Source organism: Corylus avellana, chromosome 2 (assembly GCF_965113065.1).
Source record: "Corylus avellana chromosome 2, dhCorAvel1.hap1.2, whole genome shotgun sequence".
NCBI classification, from domain to species: domain Eukaryota; kingdom Viridiplantae; phylum Streptophyta; class Magnoliopsida; order Fagales; family Betulaceae; genus Corylus; species Corylus avellana.
In genome coordinates this window covers 3389133-3409919 of record NC_142491.1, presented here as the reverse complement: position 1 = coordinate 3409919, position 20787 = coordinate 3389133, and the positions used below count along the sequence as shown (strand labels likewise).

Here is a 20787-nt window from a genome sequence, read left to right as displayed (position 1 = left end):
TGAGGGTCTTCTCAGAATGCCTAGCAAATCAGGGGTGTGTAAATTTTTTTTTTTTTTTTTGGGTTAAATGAGACTAGAAGACGAACCATAAGATTCATTAATTTCATTTGAAGGATAAGTGAAGTTTTTCAAAAATATAAAAAATAAACAAATAAATAAAAAAAAAGCATCACATTCGTTTGTTAGCGGACGAAACAATGTGAAGTGGAAAAGTCTAACCCTTCAACCGCACATGGCCTGCTTGCTGACTGGTTTTGAAAATCTGCAGAAACGAACAACAAAACTTGGTGCACTCTTTCCATTTTTAGCTCAATCCCCCTCACCCTCTCCCTCTCTCGTCCTCCTCCTCCTCCTCCGGATCACACCGACACTGACAAAATACCAAACAGATTTATATACATTCCACTAACAGTAGAAGAAGATCCATATATTCGATATTCGATATTCTATATATATATATATAGATTTATATATATCGCATTTTCAGTCTTTATGTCTCGACCTCAAAACTACGAGTTCCAGGAATGGTGGAACAAGCACAGAGAAAGTAGCCTTCTAGAACCTTCCTCTCAAAATCCTTCCACTGCTTCCCTCACCGTCGACATCCGTAGCCCCTCCTCCGACCGGGCGGTTGACAAGGGCCGAGCACGCAGCGCACGCCAGCTGTCCTGGGTGTGCCTCTTGAGATTCCAGCAAATCTTTTCCTGCCTCGCGTTCCTCACCAACGGCGTCGTTTCTCTCCTCCGCACTGCCAACCGTCGGATCGCGTCCCCGGCATCCGCCTCCGACTCGTCCTCCTCGCGGCTCTACCGTCTCATCAAGGCCTTCCTGATCACGGTCCTGCTCCTGCTCTCCGTCGAGCTCGTTGCTTACTTCAAGGGATGGCATTTCAGGCCGCCGTCGATGGGAGCGGTAGGGTTCGTGTACGCCAATTGGCTGGAGATTCGGGCCAATTACTTGGCGCCGCCGCTGCAGAGTTTGACCAATGTGTGTATCGTGTTGTTTCTGATTCAATCGGTGGACCGCGTTGTTCTGATCCTCGGATGCTTCTGGATCAAGTTCCGGAAATTGAAGCCCGTAGCGCAGATGGAGTACGGTGCCGCAGACGAAGAGAATGCAGATGCGGAGGATTACCCGATGGTTTTGGTGCAAATCCCGATGTGCAATGAGAGGGAGGTAAGAGCATGTAGGTTTCGAATCCCTTTCCACACTAGCTTTTCTGAATTCGAACTTAAATTATTGTAATTTTCTATTCGAATTCATTACTTAAGCAAGAACTCGGTTGCATTAAGTTTGGTGCTAGTTGTTTTGAGCTTGTTAAATGTCCGAATTCTAGCTGTAGATGAGTAGGTAGCTACTCCTGATTTTGAATTTGTCGCGAACTTTCTGAGATGAAGTGTAAATTCTAGTTGAAATTTTGATATGGTGTGGTACGTGGATCTCTTTCTGTCGACAAATTATGAGAGGAGGTTTAATACCATAGAGCATTGACATGTCTTCATGTTTTATGCTGGTTACTCTTCAATCACTCATTTCCCAAATATTACTATCAATAGCAGTAGCAGTAGACTAGTTTTAGTAATATAAAATCTTCACGTCTGGTCATCTTCGATATGGTAATCCTCTGCTGATGTTACCTTCTCTAGAAGGTTATGTGGCAGTTTGTGTAGAGTTAGTTTTAGGAATATTTCAATTGATTTATATGGCTTTAGCTGCTCAATTTTCTTACTGCCCGTTAGGTTATGTGTTTGTTTTCCTGATGAACAAGTCTTTCCTTTTTGAGGAAGATTGATGCTAGCATTAGTGCTATAGAGCAAGAGTGATGGGGGCTTGGAGTTAGAAGTTGGTACTTGAGTTTGCATGAACACTTGGTTGTGCAAGGTTTAGATCTTGCAGGAATAGTAAGCTAAATACAAGTGATGTGATTCTGCCTTAAATTATCCGCACCCCCCCCCCATCCCCCCCCCAAAAAAAAAAAAATGATAGTCAAGAGTAATCTTCAATGTATATTATAGAAACTCACATTTGGTCTTCATAAGACTCATGTAGCATCCCAATACTTTTAATCTTACATTACTCCCCAATAGTTGTGCCAACATTATACAATAGTGAACAAATTTTGAAAAATTACTCGTTGCAAGTGAAGGACTTTCAGTTGCGAATCTTAGTTCTGCTCCATCATCATCACATTCCTGAATGAGAAATGGTGTGGAAGTCATCCTACTCAGCTGCATCATACTAGCCAAAAAAATTACCTATATGATTGATCAATTTTGTTTTAGATAAGTATTAAACCAATCTCAAAAAATTAAATTTTACAAATGGGCTTTCACAGTTGAAGCATGTAGACAAGACAAATAGAGGTGAAAGGCAAAGATTTATACAACTGAATTTTTGTCTCCTTGTGCTTGTAACGTGTCTGCCATTGAGGATTAGTGTTCAAGTCAACAATTTTATATCCTTGTTAACTATAAGTAGGCTTTCCCAAGCAAATGTTGTTACAGATTCTTTTTTGAACTTTTATGACTGCATGATTAAGAGATCTTTTTTCTAGACTTCAAGATGCTACTGACTCAAATTATGTCCATACCACATGGTGTTGGCTTGTACATCCTCCTTTCCATCTTGGATCTTTTTAACGCCATATCTTCTACCAAGTCATAATGCTTCATGTCTTCTTTACTCACAACCATCAGCCATTGTGTTATTTGGCCTTTCTATTGTTCTTTAGTGCCTTCCTGTTGTTCTTTATGTCCAAAGAATCTTAAATAACTCTCTTCTATCTTGTCTTTGATTCACAAGATTGAATACCTGTAGATTTTGTAAGTCAAAAGATGGGTAGAAAGTAGATACTTCATAATTAAAGGCATGTTAGGGATGGAGGTGTGCATTTTGACTTGATTTAATAATCATTTGATCTTATGCTTTGGCTATTTATATTGATTATTAGTTAAGCTTGATCACACTTTCTATATCTCTTCCTGTTGAAAGATTAAAAAAAAGAAAAAGGAAGAGATATTACTTACTATACTTATCAAAGAAAAAAAAAAGAATAATTATTGATGTTCTGAAAATGGTAATGGTATGCAAAGGGTGGTGGTGGCACGGTGAACTGCTATTGGGACTGTTTTCGAATAATTGCGGTGGCAGTCATTGTTCCAGAAGTTGTACTTGCAAGTTTGCATGCACCTACAAGTTTTTCAGTATGTGCACAGTTGAGAAATAGGTTGATTAGTACAATACAAGCACACTTGTTCTGATTCCAAGTTGTATGTATTTCTGTTAAGTGTATTGGTAAACTGAAAACTCTCTCTCTCCTAATGTTCCTACACCCATCCGCCCTTCGTAGTATTTTTCTCTCTCTCTCTTTTTTTTTCTTTTCTCCTTTTTATTGTGGAATCAACCATAGAAACCTAAATGGGAAATAAAATGTTTTTCTAGCAGTAAAGAAAATTCATATATGCTTAGTGTATGGCCCACAGAATGCAAAATGGTGGAATCCCTGCAAAAATGAAGCAAAGAAAAAAGCAGAATGACATCTGTGTAGTTTCCTGTTAGTTGGATTGGTCATTTTAGTTGAGTTGTGCCCTTCTTCAGCTATTGAATAATAAAGAATTTGAATTGGTCTATTCAATTTTCAGTATCTTTTTGGATATGGACTGGAGCAGTTATGAAATAGCATGTAGAAAAATTTCTTCAATCATTCATTATTAAATTTTGCATGTACGTAGTTATGTTTGTATGTATGTATGCCTATATTTACGTATATTGTTTTGTTTTAGCTTTTCATTGAATTTTGTATTGTTTCTTTCCCTTTTCCTCGTGTAATTATTAATATCTGCTATCCTTGGGTGCCAAACAGGTTTACCATCAATCTATTGCAGCGGTTTGTATCCAGGACTGGCCAAGGGATAGAATGCTCGTACAGGTTCTAGATGATTCTGATGAATTAGATGTCCAATCCCTTATCAAGGCAGAAGTACAGAAATGGCAACAAAGGGGTGTTCGCATATTGTATAGACATCGTCTCATTCGCACAGGCTATAAAGCAGGGAATCTCAAATCTGCCATGAGCTGTGATTATGTTAAAAATTATGAGTTTGTGGCGATCTTTGATGCAGATTTTCAGCCAGGACCAGATTTCTTGAAGAAAACTGTTCCTTATTTTAAGGTAACTGTATAATCATTATCTTATCTGTTAAGAATTCTATTGGAGTCAGCATGTTTGATGGTTAATGTTTTGATGTGAAAGCACCATGTGTAGTGTTTGGATTCTCAGCTTACATGATGACAATGTGTATAATGCACATGTAAATACATATGTTTTACATGTCCATACTTCAGCATAAACATAGTCAACACTTGTTTTTTATGTGGACAGTCCAAGAGAGCCTGGTCGTTGATTCTATTAGAATGAATTTATTTATTTTTTTCCTGGAAGTAAGAAGATACATTAGAAAGAGGAAAAGCCTCAGTCTTGATGCATTTCTTGGATTGGTAGCTGTTCATGTTGTTGATAGAATTTGAGATTGGCCTTTGTTGGACTTCATGATTAATTAGGGTTATGCAAAATAATGTGATTCTTTGTTAAATCATATCTATGTTTCATAGGAAATATGAAAGTATTTCAAACATGAGATGAAAGATGTGGTGCTTAGTTAGGTGGCTTCCAATCTTCTCAAATATTTTCTATAGCTTTCTTTCAATTTAAATATTGTGTGGAAGATGGTTCCTGTTTGCTTATGTGGTGCTTATGGAGAGAAAGAAATGCGAGATGCTTTGAGGACTCTGAGAGATCTTTGGAGGAGCTCATGTCCTTCTTCTTCTTTAATCTTTTTACTTGGACAGCAGCTTGGCTAGCTCCATTAGTGATTAGTCTTTCTGAATTTCTTGTTATTTTTTTTTTCTCCTAATTAGGCGTTCTCTTGTATACTTCCTGTGTATTAGGGTGCGACCCTTTGTGCTTTTTGGTATATACAAACATTACTTATAAAAAAAAAAAAAAAAATCTTGCAAGAGTGTTGTGGAATTCGGTTTTTTGATGTTTGGAGTAGAGTGGGTTATGCCCAAACCAAGCTCTCGGACTGTTGGAAAGGAAGGTTTTGTAGGAATGATTTTAAAATTGTTTGGAATATAATCCCTTTTTGTTTAATGTGGTGCATGTGGAGAGAAATTAATAATCGAAGTTTCAAAGATTGCAAAAAGATGAGTTTGGTGCCACAACTTTATTTTTCTTAAATTACTCTTTGAGTGCGCCTCTGTTCAATATCTCTTTAACTTTGTAGATTTTTATATGCTTCCTTTCCTCATTCTTGATCTTGTTGGGTGTTTTTTTGTTGTATACATCTTGTGTACTTGGATTGCACCCCTTGTGCTTTTAATGAATTTGCTTTACGTACGAAAAAAAAATTTGGACTTTTTAGTTCTATGGGTTGTAGTTTTGTTGCCTCCAAGATTAATATTTTACCTTGCAAATTGTGTAAAAACATGTGAGTGAGTCTTTATCCTAGTAGTTTAAATTGTTCAAGCGTGATTTCAAGTTATCTATGCATGAGAATGCCGACAAGTTTTGGGGACATAGAAACTTAAATAACATCATGGGAAGGATATCCCTCTGAGGAATGTATTTTCCACAACAAAAGAAGTTATTGTTGGAAGATGTGAGGTTAAAATTTATAGCAGATTAGGATTAAGGATATTGGGTCTGGTGAGAACCTTAAATTCTGAGTCTTAAAGTTGCGTTTTGTATTCAACTGGAAAAATAAATGTTGAATATTGTAGGATATACAGACATCCTATGATATTGCTACATAGCTACATGCATACAAAGATAATAATAACATCTACACCCTCGGTAAGGCCCAATGATAGACGAAGAGCTATGCTGACAGTTTAAGAAGGCTTCCAGAACTCGGTGTTAGGATAAACTGATGTTGAAACTTCCAAATTTGGAAAAAGTTTATAAGAAATGCAACTCGCAAAGGCTTAATTGTTATGTATTATGGTCCCCTTGAACTAGCGAAGTGAGTGGGGAGGGTAGCATATTGGTTTGAGCCTACCTGCATGTCCCATTCCATGTAAGTTTCCTCAAATCGTTTAACAAGGATTTGGTAGACAATTCTTAAAGTTAGTCGAGATGTACCCTACCTAACATTTGGAAATAGTTTGCTCCTAATGTTTAGAAGAGTTTGCTTCACAAGACAGAAAGTCATTTTTTCTTCTTTACTAGGACCATAGAGGAATTGACTCATTTTTTCTTCTTTACTCTTTACTCTTGGACGGCCGCTTGGCTAGTTCCTTTAATGATTAGTTTCTCTGATTTTCTTTTTCATTTCTCTCCCTCTTAGGCGCTCTCTGTTTATACTTCCCGTGTATGAGGGTTGCGCCCCTTTGCGCTTTTTATATCATTATTACTTATAAAAAAAAAAACAAGACAGAAAGTCAAAAGCATGAAAAATAGGACATATTATTACCTTGTAAAATGGAAGGGTCTGCCAGAGTTGGAAGATTGTTAGGAAAGGGATACAACACTGTGGCAGCTCAAGAGATAGATGAAAGAACAACTTGCACCCTACCAAGAAGGACATTGAGTTCTTTCAGTGAGGGTGGTTTGTTGAACCCTTCACTTGATAGTGGTGGTGGAATGTGGTGGCACCTTGCACCCATGCCAGCACTATATCCATGGGCGTGGAGGAGGCATTCCATGGGCAGGCAAGGTGTTGCGAACTGATGCTTAAGGTGGCAGCCAATGGTATTCTCCCTAGTGTGTCAGTTTTGGCATTGTGCACTATCAATAGCATGGTAAAAGCCGTTTACACTCAATGGTTTGCTCAAGCATAGCGTGATAGGTTGCATGCTGATGTGTGATGTAGGCTTTGTGTTGCTATGGCAGCCTTCTCATGGGCATGGTCATGGGCAAGCCAGCATGCAAGATAGTGGGTGCTAGTATGTGCAGTGCTATTAAGGCTGACAATGTGCAAGCTTGGATTAGGATTGGCATGGGCCAAGCCTCCATTTAGATATGCAGACAAGTGCTGGACATGGATAGACTGCTGGGCCACTGACATGGGTTAGCAAAGAAGAAATTAAGTAAGCTGTAATGAATTAAGACGTGTGCACTGACTATGCAACTTCTAGGCCAAGTGATAGCCTGATGCTTGTCTCAGGATGTGGACAAATGAGCATTGCAAGATAGTCTCTAACCAACGTATTGTTAATTTAATTGGTTTCCAAGTCTAAGCTAACCTAGTCTAATTTGTAGGATCTAATATCCTTTATCGTAATTTATCATATTTTCATACTTAATTTGTAGGATCGAAGCTAACATAGGATCTAATATTCTTAATGTTTGGGTGCAAATTTGATATTGTAATATGCTTGAAAATGCCAACTGTCTTTAAACCAATGGCATCCCCTTACCTCACAAGGGGCGGAGGGTGAGATCTTGGATTGTATCTCTTATGGGTGTGTGTGAGTTGAATTTACCCATAGATAGGGGAGAATTTTAATACTCCTTTTGTTGTGGTAGTGGTAGTTGTCTCTTGGTGAGGCGATTCCTAATCGATGTCAATGTAATTACTCAGTTCTTCCTTTCCCCCATCCCGTGACATTCACCATCTATAGACTCTATCGGCGCTTTTCTTTAACATGGAAAACGTTGTGTACATTGTTACGCAGACATTTAGTTATTTACAGACACAGGTGATCTACAAGTTCTGATTATCTGACTACAATTTTCTTTTCTTTTCTTTTTCTGCTTTTTTGTTGAAGGGGAATGATGATCTGGCATTGGTCCAGACAAGGTGGGCATTTGTGAACAAGGATGAGAACTTGCTTACAAGGTTGCAGAATATAAACTTATCGTTCCATTTTGAGGTTGAACAACAGGTCAATGGTGTGTTTATCAACTTCTTTGGCTTTAATGGAACTGCTGGTGTTTGGAGAATCAAAGCCCTTGAAGAATGTGGTGGCTGGTTGGAACGAACAACTGTTGAGGACATGGACATTGCTGTTCGTGCTCATCTTTGTGGATGGAAATTCATTTATCTGAATGATGTAAAGGTCTGACGTCTTGCCGTACACAGTTTCTTCAAATGTTTTGAGATGATCATAAGGTTTTCTAAACTTACTATTCCATTTTTTTGACAGTAACTTACTCTTCTATTTGCAGTGCCTTTGTGAACTTCCAGAGTCCTATGAGGCATACAAGAAACAGCAACACCGATGGCATTCAGGCCCAATGCAGTTGTTCCGTTTGTGCTTTGTTGACATACTTCGTTCGAAGGTAGGGAAGTTTTATTTACATAAGATGAAATTTGCATGACATCAAATACTATACTTAACAATTTATTAACCTTGATTATCAAGAAAATCAGAAGTTATTGAATGGTATCTCAAGGTAATAAGGAAACACAGGATTATGTGGTTGACTAATCATAGCCCTCTCCCATAAACAAACTAGGGAAGTTCCATTAAGGCTTCCAATCATAGAGATGTATCTATGCCCTAAAGAACTCCTAAATGTATTTCAGCTTCAGGTTAGTGTCATCTCTCATGTTAATGTTAATGTCTTTCACATTGCAGGTGAGTTTGGCCAAGAAAGCCAATTTGATATTTCTTTTCTTCCTTCTACGGAAGCTTATCCTGCCATTTTATTCATTCACCCTCTTTTGCATCATTCTCCCCCTGACCATGTTCCTGCCAGAAGCTCAACTACCTGCTTGGGTTGTTTGTTATGTTCCTGGACTAATGTCTATTTTGAATATCCTTCCATCACCACGGTCATTCCCATTTATAGTTCCTTACCTTCTTTTTGAGAATACCATGTCTGTGACCAAATTTAATGCCATGATATCTGGATTGTTTCGGTTTGGAAGTTCCTATGAGTGGATAGTTACAAAGAAACTGGGAAGATCCTCGGAGACGGATCTAGTTGCGTTTGAGAAACAATCTGATCCACTAGCGGAAAGTACGAGTCTTCTTCACAGGTCGTCCTCAGAGTCGGGCCTTGAAGAGCTGAGCAAACTAGAGATGTCTAAGAAAACCGGGAAAACTAAGAGAAACCGTTTGTATCGGAAGGAACTCGCTCTCGCATTCATTTTGTTAACTGCCTCAGCAAGAAGCTTATTGTCTGCTCAAGGAATTCATTTCTATTTCCTGTTATTTCAAGGGATCAGTTTCTTAGTTGTTGGTCTTGATTTGATCGGCGAGCAGGTAAGTTGACCCCGACGATTTTGTTTGGGATTAATGTTGGAAACTATTCTCCAGGATATGGACTGGGGATTCATTCAGTTCGCCATGAGCGGAGCAAATGTCCGGACTTTTGTACCTGCTTTTTGTGGGTTATTGGCTCCCAGTTGAGGCGATTTTTCTTGATACTTGGCACAATTTATAGTCTATATATTTATTTTTGTGTAGAGGGGGCCTGTTGTATCATTGTTGCTGCCAAGTCACATTCCTTACCAAAAAGTTGTTTCAAGGTTTCAAAGGGATACGAGCTTGAAAAATAGTGAAGAGAATTAAGCATTCCCAATCTCTTTGTTTGTTATGCTAGTTTATTTAACTTCCAAACGTGGTTGGAGTTGTTAGATATTTTTACATTCTTTAATTTTTTGTTGTCAACAGATTGTTTACAATGAATGAGACATACTTTTGATCGTATTGGTGCTGAAACGGGTTGAAACAAAATCTTTTTTTTTTTTTTTTTTTCTAATTTAACTCGATATTCTATTTGAAGCAAGCTAGTGGGAGTTTTTGTTATTTTTTACTTTTAGAGGAAACTTTCACTTTAGACCCCCTGAATTACTATGTGTTTTGAGAAGACTCCAAAATTTCAAAAACTCTTAATTTCATCCCCTGAACTTTCAATTTGATGCAAAGTATTTCATCCGTTAGTTTTTAAATGTTAAAATTGATAAAATGACTATTATAGCCCTGATTTTTTTATAAAATTTTTAATTTGCTCTTAATTTTAAATTTAAATTAAAATTTTATTTATTTATTTATTTTTTTGTTCTTTCATTTTTTCCTTTTAAAAAAATAATAATAATAAAAAAAAATTGAAAATCGAAGGGTAATTTGGTTTTTCTAGCGGTTTCCGTCCGGGCTTAACAATAAAAATTGACGGATGGGGGTAAATTGTATCAAATGAAAAGGTCGAGTGGTGAAATTGAAAGATGTTAAATTTGAGGAGGTTTTTTAAAAATATAAAGGTCCTTTGTGAAGTTTTTTCTTATTTTTAAGTAAGAATACGGACAAATGAAAGAGGAAATCAAACACGAATAGGTGGATCCTTTCTATTGTTGATAAGGGTGGAGACGAAAAGCTGAGGGGAAGAGGGGAATGCATCTAGAATAGTTTGAAGACAGCCCATTTTGCTACCGAGTGAGCTCAGAAGGAGGAGGAGGCTAGATACCATAGGGCAATCTGTCAATTAGAAAGGAAATGTTGGTTGAGTGCCTAGTGGTGTTCTTGTTAATAATGCAATTATTTTACGCCTCTAACTATCCTATGACGGGATAAGAATTATGAGCCTAATAGGATAATACTCTATTTAATTTTCTAAGTCTAATTTCTCTAATTAACCAATAAGATTAATAAATTTTCTGGCTCATGTTTTATTTAAAATAAAACATCCCAAGTAAATAAATATATAATTGAGGCTCAATATAAATACTAGTCAATTTACATCAATATCATTAGCTTAAATAGGCATGTGACCATGTCTACCTAGACCATGTCACACGAATTTATTTAATCATAATAATTTCATTAAATAATTATGACTGCAATCTAATAATTATTTTTTATTTAATTAATTAATCCTCATGATGTAGTTATTTATTGCATTTTACTCATCCATGGAATCCTTATGTAGTCGAACCAAAGTCAATGTATTGTCACTTTGTTCACTGCCTCTTTCCTTGAGTCACCCTTATGTAGCTTGTGAGAATGCATCTCACCTTGTACATGTATAATACATGTGAAGAACAGTTGCTATTTAAAATTACATTTCAAGAATGAAGAACACTTAGTTGAATATCAAACGGCCACTCCTAGCTTTGGGAAAAAATCTTTTTGCTTCTTCAAGAATATGTTCTTTCTTGTTCAAGAACATGAAGAATATATATATATATATATCAAGAACACGAAGAACAAGTTCTTCTTTCTTCAAGAACATGACAGATCTCAGGGATGTAAAGACCTGTAGATCTTCTCACCAATGACCAATAATAACCAAGAGAGTGTGGGCTCTTACTTGACTTTTCAAATCTTAAACTTTTGTTCTTCGTGAGTTAACTATTAATTCTCAGAGAGTTTTGAGTGATTTGAGAGCCTAGGCTCTTCCCTATTTATAGGCTTATCAGGGAGGCAGATAATTAGATTTAAGTAATGTGGTCCAAGGAGCATTAGGAGACCTAGTCCAATAAGGACTACTAAAGGGGAGTGGACGGCTAGGGCTAGGAAAACCCTAGCCTCCACTCCTCTAGTGGTCGCATAGGGCCAAGGATTATTTCCCTGGCCCATGCGTCTTCTCCTCAGCTCTGTGCACTCCCTAGCCTCCACTCCTATAGATTTGGGAATACTATGAGAGGTATGAGAAGAATACATGTCGGACTAGGATTATTAATCCCAGTCTATGTAGTGGCCGGCGAAGGGGGTAGAAATTACTCCCCTTGCCAACTCAACATACATGGCCATGGGGAGAAAAAGTTCTACACATGTGCCTAGGGCTAGGGTTTCAACCCTAACCTACTCCCACTTATCCATATGCATGGGCTTGAGATTTATCCTCAAGCCCAATGCTATTTAGACTTTGCTTAGTCATTTAGAATTAAATATACATAATCTTATAGAAATTAAATTATGAGTCCATAGCTCTATTTAATTCCCTAAACCCAATTCTCTCAATTTAGCCACTTAGAAAATAAATCTATTTGACCGATGTTTTATTAAAATAAAACATCCCAAATATATAAATATTATTGAGGACCAATATATATATAGTCAATTTACATCAGCTCAACGAGGGACCTAAATGAAAAAATATTGACATCTCACACAACACTATTTAGTCACAATTAATTATACTAAATAATTGTAATCGCACTCTAATAAGTGTATTTGATTTAATTAATTCATCCTCATAATTTACTTATTTATTACATATTACCCTTCCATGGAACCATTCCGTAATCAAACCAAAATTTATATACTGTCACTTTGTTCACTACTTTTTTCCTTGAGTAACTGATTTAAATTCATAATTATCCTTATCCACCTTGTGAGAATCAATCTCACTTTATACATATATAAGGAGAATCAATTGCACTTTATACTCATGCCCGAGCTTTAGGATAATGTTTTCCATTAAATCGGAAACAAAGAGAATATTCATTATCACTTTGTTCCTCGACAAAGCATTTGAATGTGCAAAATATTTTTCAATACCTTTTGATTTATAGTAACAACATAAGTGTGTTATCTAAATTAACTTTCTCTCGTTTTCTTTTAATATATCATATTTACTCAATTTTATAATTTTACTTTATTTTTTTAGAAAATTCAATATATACTTGTTCAATAATATAAATATTAAATCTATTATGTAATATAATATATGTATGATATTAAAATTATAATGTTAATAATTATAGTGATACATAACACAGGGAACCAAGCACATGCCTTCTCAACTAGTATATTAAAAAATATATACTAAATTAAGAAAATAAATTGCACAACAAATTCACAAATGAATGAACCTATCCTCAAAACTATAAAAAAAAAAACACACACATGAATTGCTTAGTGTCATTGTTGTTGTTGTTAACTTTAAACAACATTTCTTATGATCTTTTCCTCAATTTTCACTTTGTGCTATCAAAATGGAGAGATTGCTTAGTGTAAATACTTTCTCATATTTTTCTTATCTCATCTTACAAATTAATTATTAGATTTGATACATCATTACTCATATATAACGTGTATAATTGTGAACATCCCCCCTCAAACTTTTAATTGCGCCAATATCCTCCCTAAACTATCAAAAAATTGACAATGTCCACCTCAAGGCCAACCAAAAGATAATTGACTATACATTTTTTTGGGTAAGTCAAAAATACTTCAATAAATTCAAAAATAATAATAATAATAATTAATTTCTTTTCTTTAAGAAATAAAATTTCCACATTTTAAAAGTAAAACCCACTTAACTCGGTAACACACAAGCATTTGCATTTGTTTGAATCGTTAAATGTAATAAAAAATTCAAATTTTAAAATCCAAGTCATATTTTAAAAAATTTGAAGAGATTCGAATCCAGAAAGGGCTACCCTCATGGCCATCCATTACTGCTGGAATCTCTTCTACGACGTCTTCTCGGTTTCCTTCCAAATCTTTGGATAGATTTAGCTCTTATATATATATACACATACTTTTGAATGAAGACATTAACCATTTTTGCTTGTAAATTTCTTTATTAGGGATTTTGGGTATGTTTCAATCATTGAAATCAATGTTGGAATATCTGACTGATACTCGATCTGTTCTTCATTTACTATGTCTGGGATCCTATTCAAGGATAACAGGTCACAGACGAATTAGATCTGAAAAGACTCTTCATCTTTTCAAGTTTCTAATTACCTGTTTTCTTCACTTGAATCTTTTACTGTGTTCTTCTAAACATTACCATGATATATATATATATATATATATATTAACAGTATTATCTTGGCTCTAAGATATAAATTCCGAGAACCCTAATCAAAAGCTGGTTGGAGATGAGACACAACGCAATCAAAGATATCACCATCACTTGAGCAGCCACATCTGTTTTTTTTTTTTTTTTTTTAATAAAAAAGATTAATCTTTTAGTTTTATATATTTATTTTAAAATATATTTATATATTTTTTTTATTAGAGTAATACATGTCATCATTTCATTGGTGCTTACATAGCATACTAACGGAAACCATCAAATGTTTTGACTGAACTGACTAAATTGTTATTTTGACCCATTCGAAAAATAACTATAAGAAGCAATTTGTAATTTAAGTCAACTACAATAATTGATTTTGTATTTATCTATAAATTCAATGTGTTAGCCGTTGGGGCTTGTATCCAAGTACTCTATGCTCGTACATGAGTTTTTTTATTTTTTTTTTTTGGAGTGGTTCATTGGAGGTCAATGGAAAATAATCTTCTTCCTTCGCCTTAACCCCCGGCATAGACAAGATTTAATCAAAAGTCTCATGTACAAAACAAAGAAATCCATCGGCGTAATAAGAAAATTACATAACTATCTTTCTGGATTGCTTCATCAGAGAAATGCTAGAAGTCCCCTCTTGTGTTCCTCGTGTCACTCTATAAATAATGTGTCTTTTAAAATCATCATTGAATTTGTGATTAATGATAATTGAATTTTAATCAAATAATAATTTTAAAAGTCATCTCATTTTTAGGTAACAAGACATAAGAAATATTTCTAGAATTACTCATTTCATCAAGCATGTTCTACTAAAATGTCTCTGGATGCATGGCTAGATGAACATGGGATTTAGCTTTAAATCGCTCAAGATAAAGTAAGTGGTACAACAGAGCAAAATGAATCCTTGAAAATTGACAGGAAAATGGATATAGATTAGCACAGAACAATCTTCTTGACTTCTTTCGAAGTGCTCTTGACATGATATGTATTATGGTAGCAGTGGAAGTTGATACAGAGAAAGAAAGAGAGAGAGCCAGACTCAACAATATTTCTCACGTTTGATGATATTAATTACTCTTCCCTTGAAAGAGATAGTACAAGAATGTATAATTTTTTTAACGCTAATTGTTTTTATATCATTACATTCCAAAATTTTATTATGAAAGAAAGAAACTTTTAGGTCATTTGCCAAGCATTCACTGCAGCCACAAACAATTATCAAGTAGAAAAAATTGAGAATAGAATAATCAAACCCAAAATCTGTGGCAACAAATGTTGTAAGTAATGATGCTCAGACATGTATAGGCATCATTCAATTAGTCACCAATCAAGTATCAGCAAAAATGTGTTATACCAACCTCGTCAATGGGTAGCCATAACCTATCGGAAAGATAAAACAGTAGGATTAAGCAGCAGCACCAGTAGCACCCTTTCCTTTCTTTTTCTGGATTTTCTTCATATAGAACTCTAGCTCTTTCCCTTCCAATATATACCTATCACAGAAAGTTAAAAAGGTAAAACAAAATATATAGAAAAGCCACTTTGAAAACCTTTTTAGTTTAACTAATCTTACCCATCAGATCTCCCACATTGACCAGGACGGGAAGAGATGCAGGCCAACAACCTACCACCACCGAACTGCTCTTCAATATGGGGATCAAGATTACGTTCTTTCTGGCGCTTCTCGAGCTTCCTCTGTACATGGTTGCTCTTCTTAGTTTCCTCTGCAACACCTTCCCCCTCCTACAATTGGTGGGCAAACAGAGAATGTAAATTTTTCTTATCAAAACCAAATAATCACAATAGGTGAAATAATATTATAACGGCAAAAGTGTCTCGAGTGGGTAACAAGCAAAGGAGACAGGAGTGGCATGTTTATTTTCTCATGATGAGATTACCCATTAAAAATCTGGTGTCAGCTAAATTATCAGTAATGTCCATAAATTACAATATTTTAATTTTTTAATATGTAGAGAGAATTTATCAAACTAAAAACAGCCGTATACAAAAATCAGAGAGAGCAGTAACTTAACATAGACAGGGTGTCTACTAAAGTATCTCCCCAAAATAATATTCAAGTATACAATAAGTCCAAAAGATTACAGTAAAACCATATGGGCTACTTCCATCTAGTGACATCCAAAAAACAAACAGAGAGATTGGACAAGAGCAGACTTGATTCTGTCAAAAAAAATCTCTTATCCCTCGAAAGTCTACCTATTTCTTTCCCACCATATGGTTCACCGAGACATGAGGTATCGCATTCCAAACGCTATTCCTAAATGAAGTAGGTCTCCTCCAAAAACACTGAAGCAAACAAGCACCGATAGGCATAACACATCTCATACCAGACACCATAATGCAAAAGCCCATCACTCTGTAGCAGTTGAGCAGTAAAGTAACAAATGATTGGCATAGTTTCCATTTCACTTACACATATAACACCCATCCAGAATAACTGGTTCATTTGGCAAAACCTTTTAGAAGGTACCTTTTGCTTTTTGGTTGTAATATGACGTAAAGGTAAAAGTAGTTTTGAGTGTTTTGTATTTTGAGTTGTTTGTTAATGCTTTTGTTTTTTTACTAAAAAGTAAAAAGCTACCTTAAAACAATGTCAAACAGGCCCAATCTTTTTCCGTCTTATAAAGAGTATCAACTGTATAAGTTTTCAAAAAAGTTGCTGTCCATTACTCCAAATAGCCTTCCAAAGGAAATATGAACTAGAAACCCCTCTTTAGCCCTTATAATACAATCGAACATTAAAAATATATAATTTCTACTCAACTTCAAGCACATTTGTCATCCATTCCAACACATCCCAACTGAATACAGAAAGTCAAAGGAAGTATTAACTGATTGAAACTCCCAATCTTGAAATGGTCTCACAAATATAGGTTCCATTGCATGCACCACCTGTTACTCCCATATGCTGCCTCACAGTAGCATATTTACTTGTAGCAAGCTTGAAGAGCTCAAGAAATAAGGACTTTAAAGTTTATCAGCACACCAAGCTTCGTACCAAAAACTAACTCTTCTACGCCACCTATCTGAAATTTATCAAATCTAGAAAAAGAATACCAACCAGCCATAACACCCTTCCAAACTCCCATAAAAGCAGAATAGAATGTTGCGACTTGTTCGAGGCCATAATCAAAACGAACGGATTTGATAGGCACGGAGAATCACTTTAAGAATTTTATATCGCCAACCTTCAATGCAATTTGCGCCATCTATTATTGACGCTCTTGCTCTGCAAATTGGCTTTTTCCATTTTCATCCCTCAAAATTCAAAGAACAAAATAGAAAAGAAGAAGAAAAAGGAGAAAAAGCCCTAACCCTACCCCTAACCCTAACTGGTGCGACCTATAAGCGAAATCAGCTGGCCGTATATATATATATATTAAAGGGGGAAAAAAAAGCAATTTACTCGTGCATTCTAGATCCCTAGTGTTTCATCAAATAAAAACTGCTGAAAAATAATGCATATATGCTGGATACTGATATGAAAACAAGATCTACCAAATGCAAGATTTCTAACTCATAAGTCTTACTATAAAAAAAAAATTATTAAAAAAAATCAGCAGTCTTATATAATACCAGAAGCAACCATTTGCAAACAAGATTATACAGAGTAAAATTAATTACCAAACGGCAAAATGCCTCAATGACTACTATACAGGCTGCTGATTTCATATATATAAGAAATCTAAGAATATGACAAGAGCAGGATAGAAAACAAGAAACAAAAGCACACAATATTGGATCTACTATATTTTGACTAGACCTTCAGTTGAAATTTTAATGCTTCCAGTATCTAATGCTTTTTCTTTCTCTTTTTTGGGTGGGAGGAGGTAGGGATGAGGAGTACAAAGCATAAGCCAATGAAGGAAAATTGACCACGGCACAATAACATCTCTATTAATAAAATCATGCCACAGCATATATTGATACTACATGACAGAAGAAGCTAAAACCATAAACAACATTCAGACAATTACAAAAAATAAAAATAAAAAGTGAATAAAGTTTGAAACTCATATATCACCTCCGTCGTTTCCTTCTTAGCAGTCGCCTTCTTCTTCCTACCAATGTCAACACCATAGTGTTGAAGGTACCATTGCTTAAAGGGAGCTGCATCCACCTGAACAATGGCACTCTTCACAAGTGTTTGTGTTCGAACAAGTTCATTGTTTGAGGCATTGTAGACCACATCAAGGATACGGGTCTTGCAAGTGACAGCCTCACTACCCCATGAATAATTCCCTGTATCCAATCTCAAGGCCCTCCACTTCACATTTCCACCTCTAACACGGATTCTCCTTACTGTCTTGTTGCTTGAGAGCTTAGTATTTGCAGGCTGACGACCAAGTTCATACCTAATAACACAATATAACAACTTAAAATAGAGCTTGGACAAAATATTTCAAAAGTCAAAAGTGAGCCAACAGCAGATAGTCAAGTTGAACCTCGCTAATATGGATATGGTTTCTGGCAATATTCACATACTTACAGGTCTATATTATTTGGGCAATAAATGATAGCAAAATAAAAATAAAAAATAAAAAAAGTAACAGGATAGTAGAAGGAAAGAAGATAAAATAAATACATTAAAACAGATAATCAAATTGAACAAACAAGAAAGATCATTGCCAAGGATGGTGAAAGAACTCATAACTTAAGGCTCAGAACCTTGCAACAGAATGAAGGTCTGGTAACGAACCAACAACAAATTGAGCCATTGTTGTACTCTTTTCAGCCTTAAAAATCAATTAAAATAGTGACTGTGCCATTGGTAACATTCAATGGTCCAAATATGTATTTGCATATTTGTAACGGCGCAAAAAAGTAAAAATTGTACCAGTAATTTTCGAAACCTTTCAAACAATCTAATCCTATAACCAGCTTGTTTTATCCCGTAATAGGACCGATTAAATAATGGTAGGCAGTCTTTATTTTGACGCCAAACTTGCAAAGTTCTGTGTGAATTCCAACAAATACGCTGGTGAACATGAAATCCGAGGATGCTATCTTCCAGCACAACATTAACAAAATACATGCAATTTCCATAACCACCTTGGAAATCAAAATGCACACAATTTAAATGCTTCCTACGATTGCCCTCTCAGATTTTTCTTCGGCAACTAAACAAACCCAGAAACAAAACCCTCCTTCAACTAAGCCTTATACATCAGCTTGAACTAGTTTAGGCACGTCCCGAGACGTCTGGGTTCCCAAGCATGAACAACCGCAAGATTGCATTTTCATTGTCTCTTTATTTATCTAGATTTATCAGCAGCTAAACAAGACCCAAATGAGAAATATAAACACAAACATACATACTAAAAAATCTATAAAATTCAAAAGTATAGTCCAAAGAGAGAGTGAAAGGGTAAGAGGGGAATAGGGTTTACTTGCGCTTCTTCCTCCAGGCTTTTTTCTTGCCACCGGTGGCACGCCTCTTGTGCATGGAGTCCCTTGAAATACCTGAGACAAAAAACAAAGCAGTGGAAATTCCATCAGCTTTTTCTGTTTGGATTCTGAGAAAATGGAGGTATCAAAGAGATTCAATGGGTATTAGATCGTAGAGTGTAAAGAGAACGACGATACCCTACCCATCCTGTCCCCAACGGTCTCGCCCTGTCTCTCTGTCTCTCTAAAACCCTATCTGCCTCACTGTATATGAAACCTAATATACTATAATGATTTTGTCATTTTTTTTCCTCGTTTTAGGAAAATAAAAATTCTACGTGCTTTTTTTTTAATCCAAGAATGCATTTGAGATTGCAATTTCTCATAAATAATTTAAGTTTTTAGAAGAAATTACAAAACATGAAGAGTTTGGAATTGCGATTTAAAAAACACATGGTCTAAAAATGTTAAAAATTTCACGATTTCTACTAACAAACTAGAGGGACAAGGATCATTTCCAGTTCAAATGAACTAAAGAGGATCCAGTTAGTTTTGTTTATAAGGGCAAAATTGTCCTTTCACATTTTTTTTTGACAATTTTACCCTTCAAATAAAACTAATTGGAATTAGAGTGGATCCAAATTTCAACTAGGGTATCACCTTGGGAAGGCCAATGTGGTTGCAGATGCATTAAGTAGGAAGTCAACTATCGACCTCGCTGCTCTTGGAGTTTCGTAGCCTCAAATTCAATTGGTCATGGAGCTCGCAAGGATGAAAGAATAAAGTTGGAAGTAGAGGATCGAGGAATGCCTGCATTCTTATCCAATTTGGTAATTTAGCTAGAATTGCTTGGAATGATCAAGGCTGCTCAGCTTGACGATCTGGAATGTCTGAAGATCAAGAAAATAGTCGAGGAGGGTAAGGCACAAGAGTTATGCTTTAAAGACGATGGTTTGCTCACCCATTTCAAATAAGTGCATGTGATAGAGAGCAAAAGATTAAGGAATGAGATTATGAACGAATCTCATCGCTGCTCTCTGTATACCATACCTCCCAGAAGCACCAAGATGTACAAGGATGTGAAGGAGGCTTACTTGTGGAACAACATAAAGAGGGACATTGTGAAGTATGTGGAATAATGTTCTACCTCGCTGCTATCGACCTCGCTGCTCTTGGAGTTTCGTAGCCTCAAATTCAATTGGTCATGAAGCTTGCAAGGATGAAAGGATAAGTTGGAAGTAGAGGACCAGGGAATGCCTGCATTCTTATCCAATTTGGTAATTCAGCTAGAATTGCTTGGAATGATCAAGGCTGCTCAGCCTGACAATCTGGAATGTTTGAAGATCAAGAAAATAGTCGAAGAGGGTAAGGCACAAGAGTTATGCTTTAAAGACAATGGCTTGCTCACCCATTTCAAATAAGTGCATGTGATAGAGAGCAAAAGATTAAGGAATGAGATTATGAATGAAACTCATCGCTCTCTATATACCATACCTCCTAGAAGCACCAAGATGTACAAGGATGTGAAGGAGACTTACTTGTGGAACAACATAAAGAGGGACATTGTGAAGTATGTGGAATAGTGTTCTACCTGCCAACAGGTGAAAGTTGAGCACCAACTACTAGCAGGAATGCTTAAGCTGCTACTCGTGCCCAAGTAAAAGTTGGAC

The 20787-nt window shown here is 35.9% G+C and overlaps 2 protein-coding genes and 1 non-coding gene across 3 annotated transcripts; 1 reads left to right on the top strand and 2 right to left on the bottom strand.

Annotated features, from left to right (window-relative positions):
* Positions 1 to 205: 205 nt before the first annotated feature.
* Positions 206 to 9660, top strand: CSLC6 (Cellulose-synthase-like C6). The gene is made up of 5 exons (XM_059578297.2): positions 206 to 1176; positions 3863 to 4171; positions 7771 to 8061; positions 8171 to 8284; positions 8584 to 9660. Exons 1-5 carry the CDS (start codon positions 493 to 495, stop codon positions 9220 to 9222), a joined length of 2037 nt encoding a protein of 678 aa, XP_059434280.1. The 5' UTR covers positions 206 to 492; the 3' UTR covers positions 9223 to 9660.
* Positions 9661 to 14931: 5271 nt separating this feature from the next.
* Positions 14932 to 19403, bottom strand: LOC132189889 (small ribosomal subunit protein eS8). The gene is made up of 5 exons (XM_059604724.2): positions 19321 to 19403; positions 19120 to 19192; positions 17754 to 18084; positions 15282 to 15451; positions 14932 to 15201 (listed from the first exon to the last, which is right to left on the bottom strand). The coding sequence occupies exons 1-5, from the start codon at positions 19322 to 19324 to the stop codon at positions 15114 to 15116; spliced, it is 666 nt and encodes a 221-aa protein (XP_059460707.2). The 5' UTR covers positions 19325 to 19403; the 3' UTR covers positions 14932 to 15113.
* LOC132168323 (small nucleolar RNA snoR86) lies at positions 16832 to 16959 on the bottom strand. The gene has a single exon (XR_009438839.2). It is a non-coding gene; the product is annotated as a small nucleolar RNA snoR86 (small nucleolar RNA).
* Positions 19404 to 20787: the final 1384 nt, after the last annotated feature.

Bases quoted from the DNA above. Each gene is read 5' to 3' on its own strand.
- LOC132189889 (XM_059604724.2), bottom strand. The intron at 18,085-19,119 runs GTAAACCCTATT...TTGTGTTATTAG, and splicing joins GCCTGGAGGAAGAAGCGCAA to GTATGAACTTGGTCGTCAGC. The intron at 15,452-17,753 runs GTGATATATGAG...CACCAATTGTAG, and splicing joins CTAAGAAGGAAACGACGGAG to GAGGGGGAAGGTGTTGCAGA.
- CSLC6 (XM_059578297.2), top strand. From the start codon at position 493: ATGTCTCGACCTCAAAACTACGAGTTCCAGGAATGGTGGAACAAGCAC. The intron at 4,172-7,770 runs GTAACTGTATAA...TTTTTGTTGAAG, and splicing joins AAACTGTTCCTTATTTTAAG to GGGAATGATGATCTGGCATT. The intron at 8,285-8,583 runs GTAGGGAAGTTT...TTCACATTGCAG, and splicing joins TTGACATACTTCGTTCGAAG to GTGAGTTTGGCCAAGAAAGC.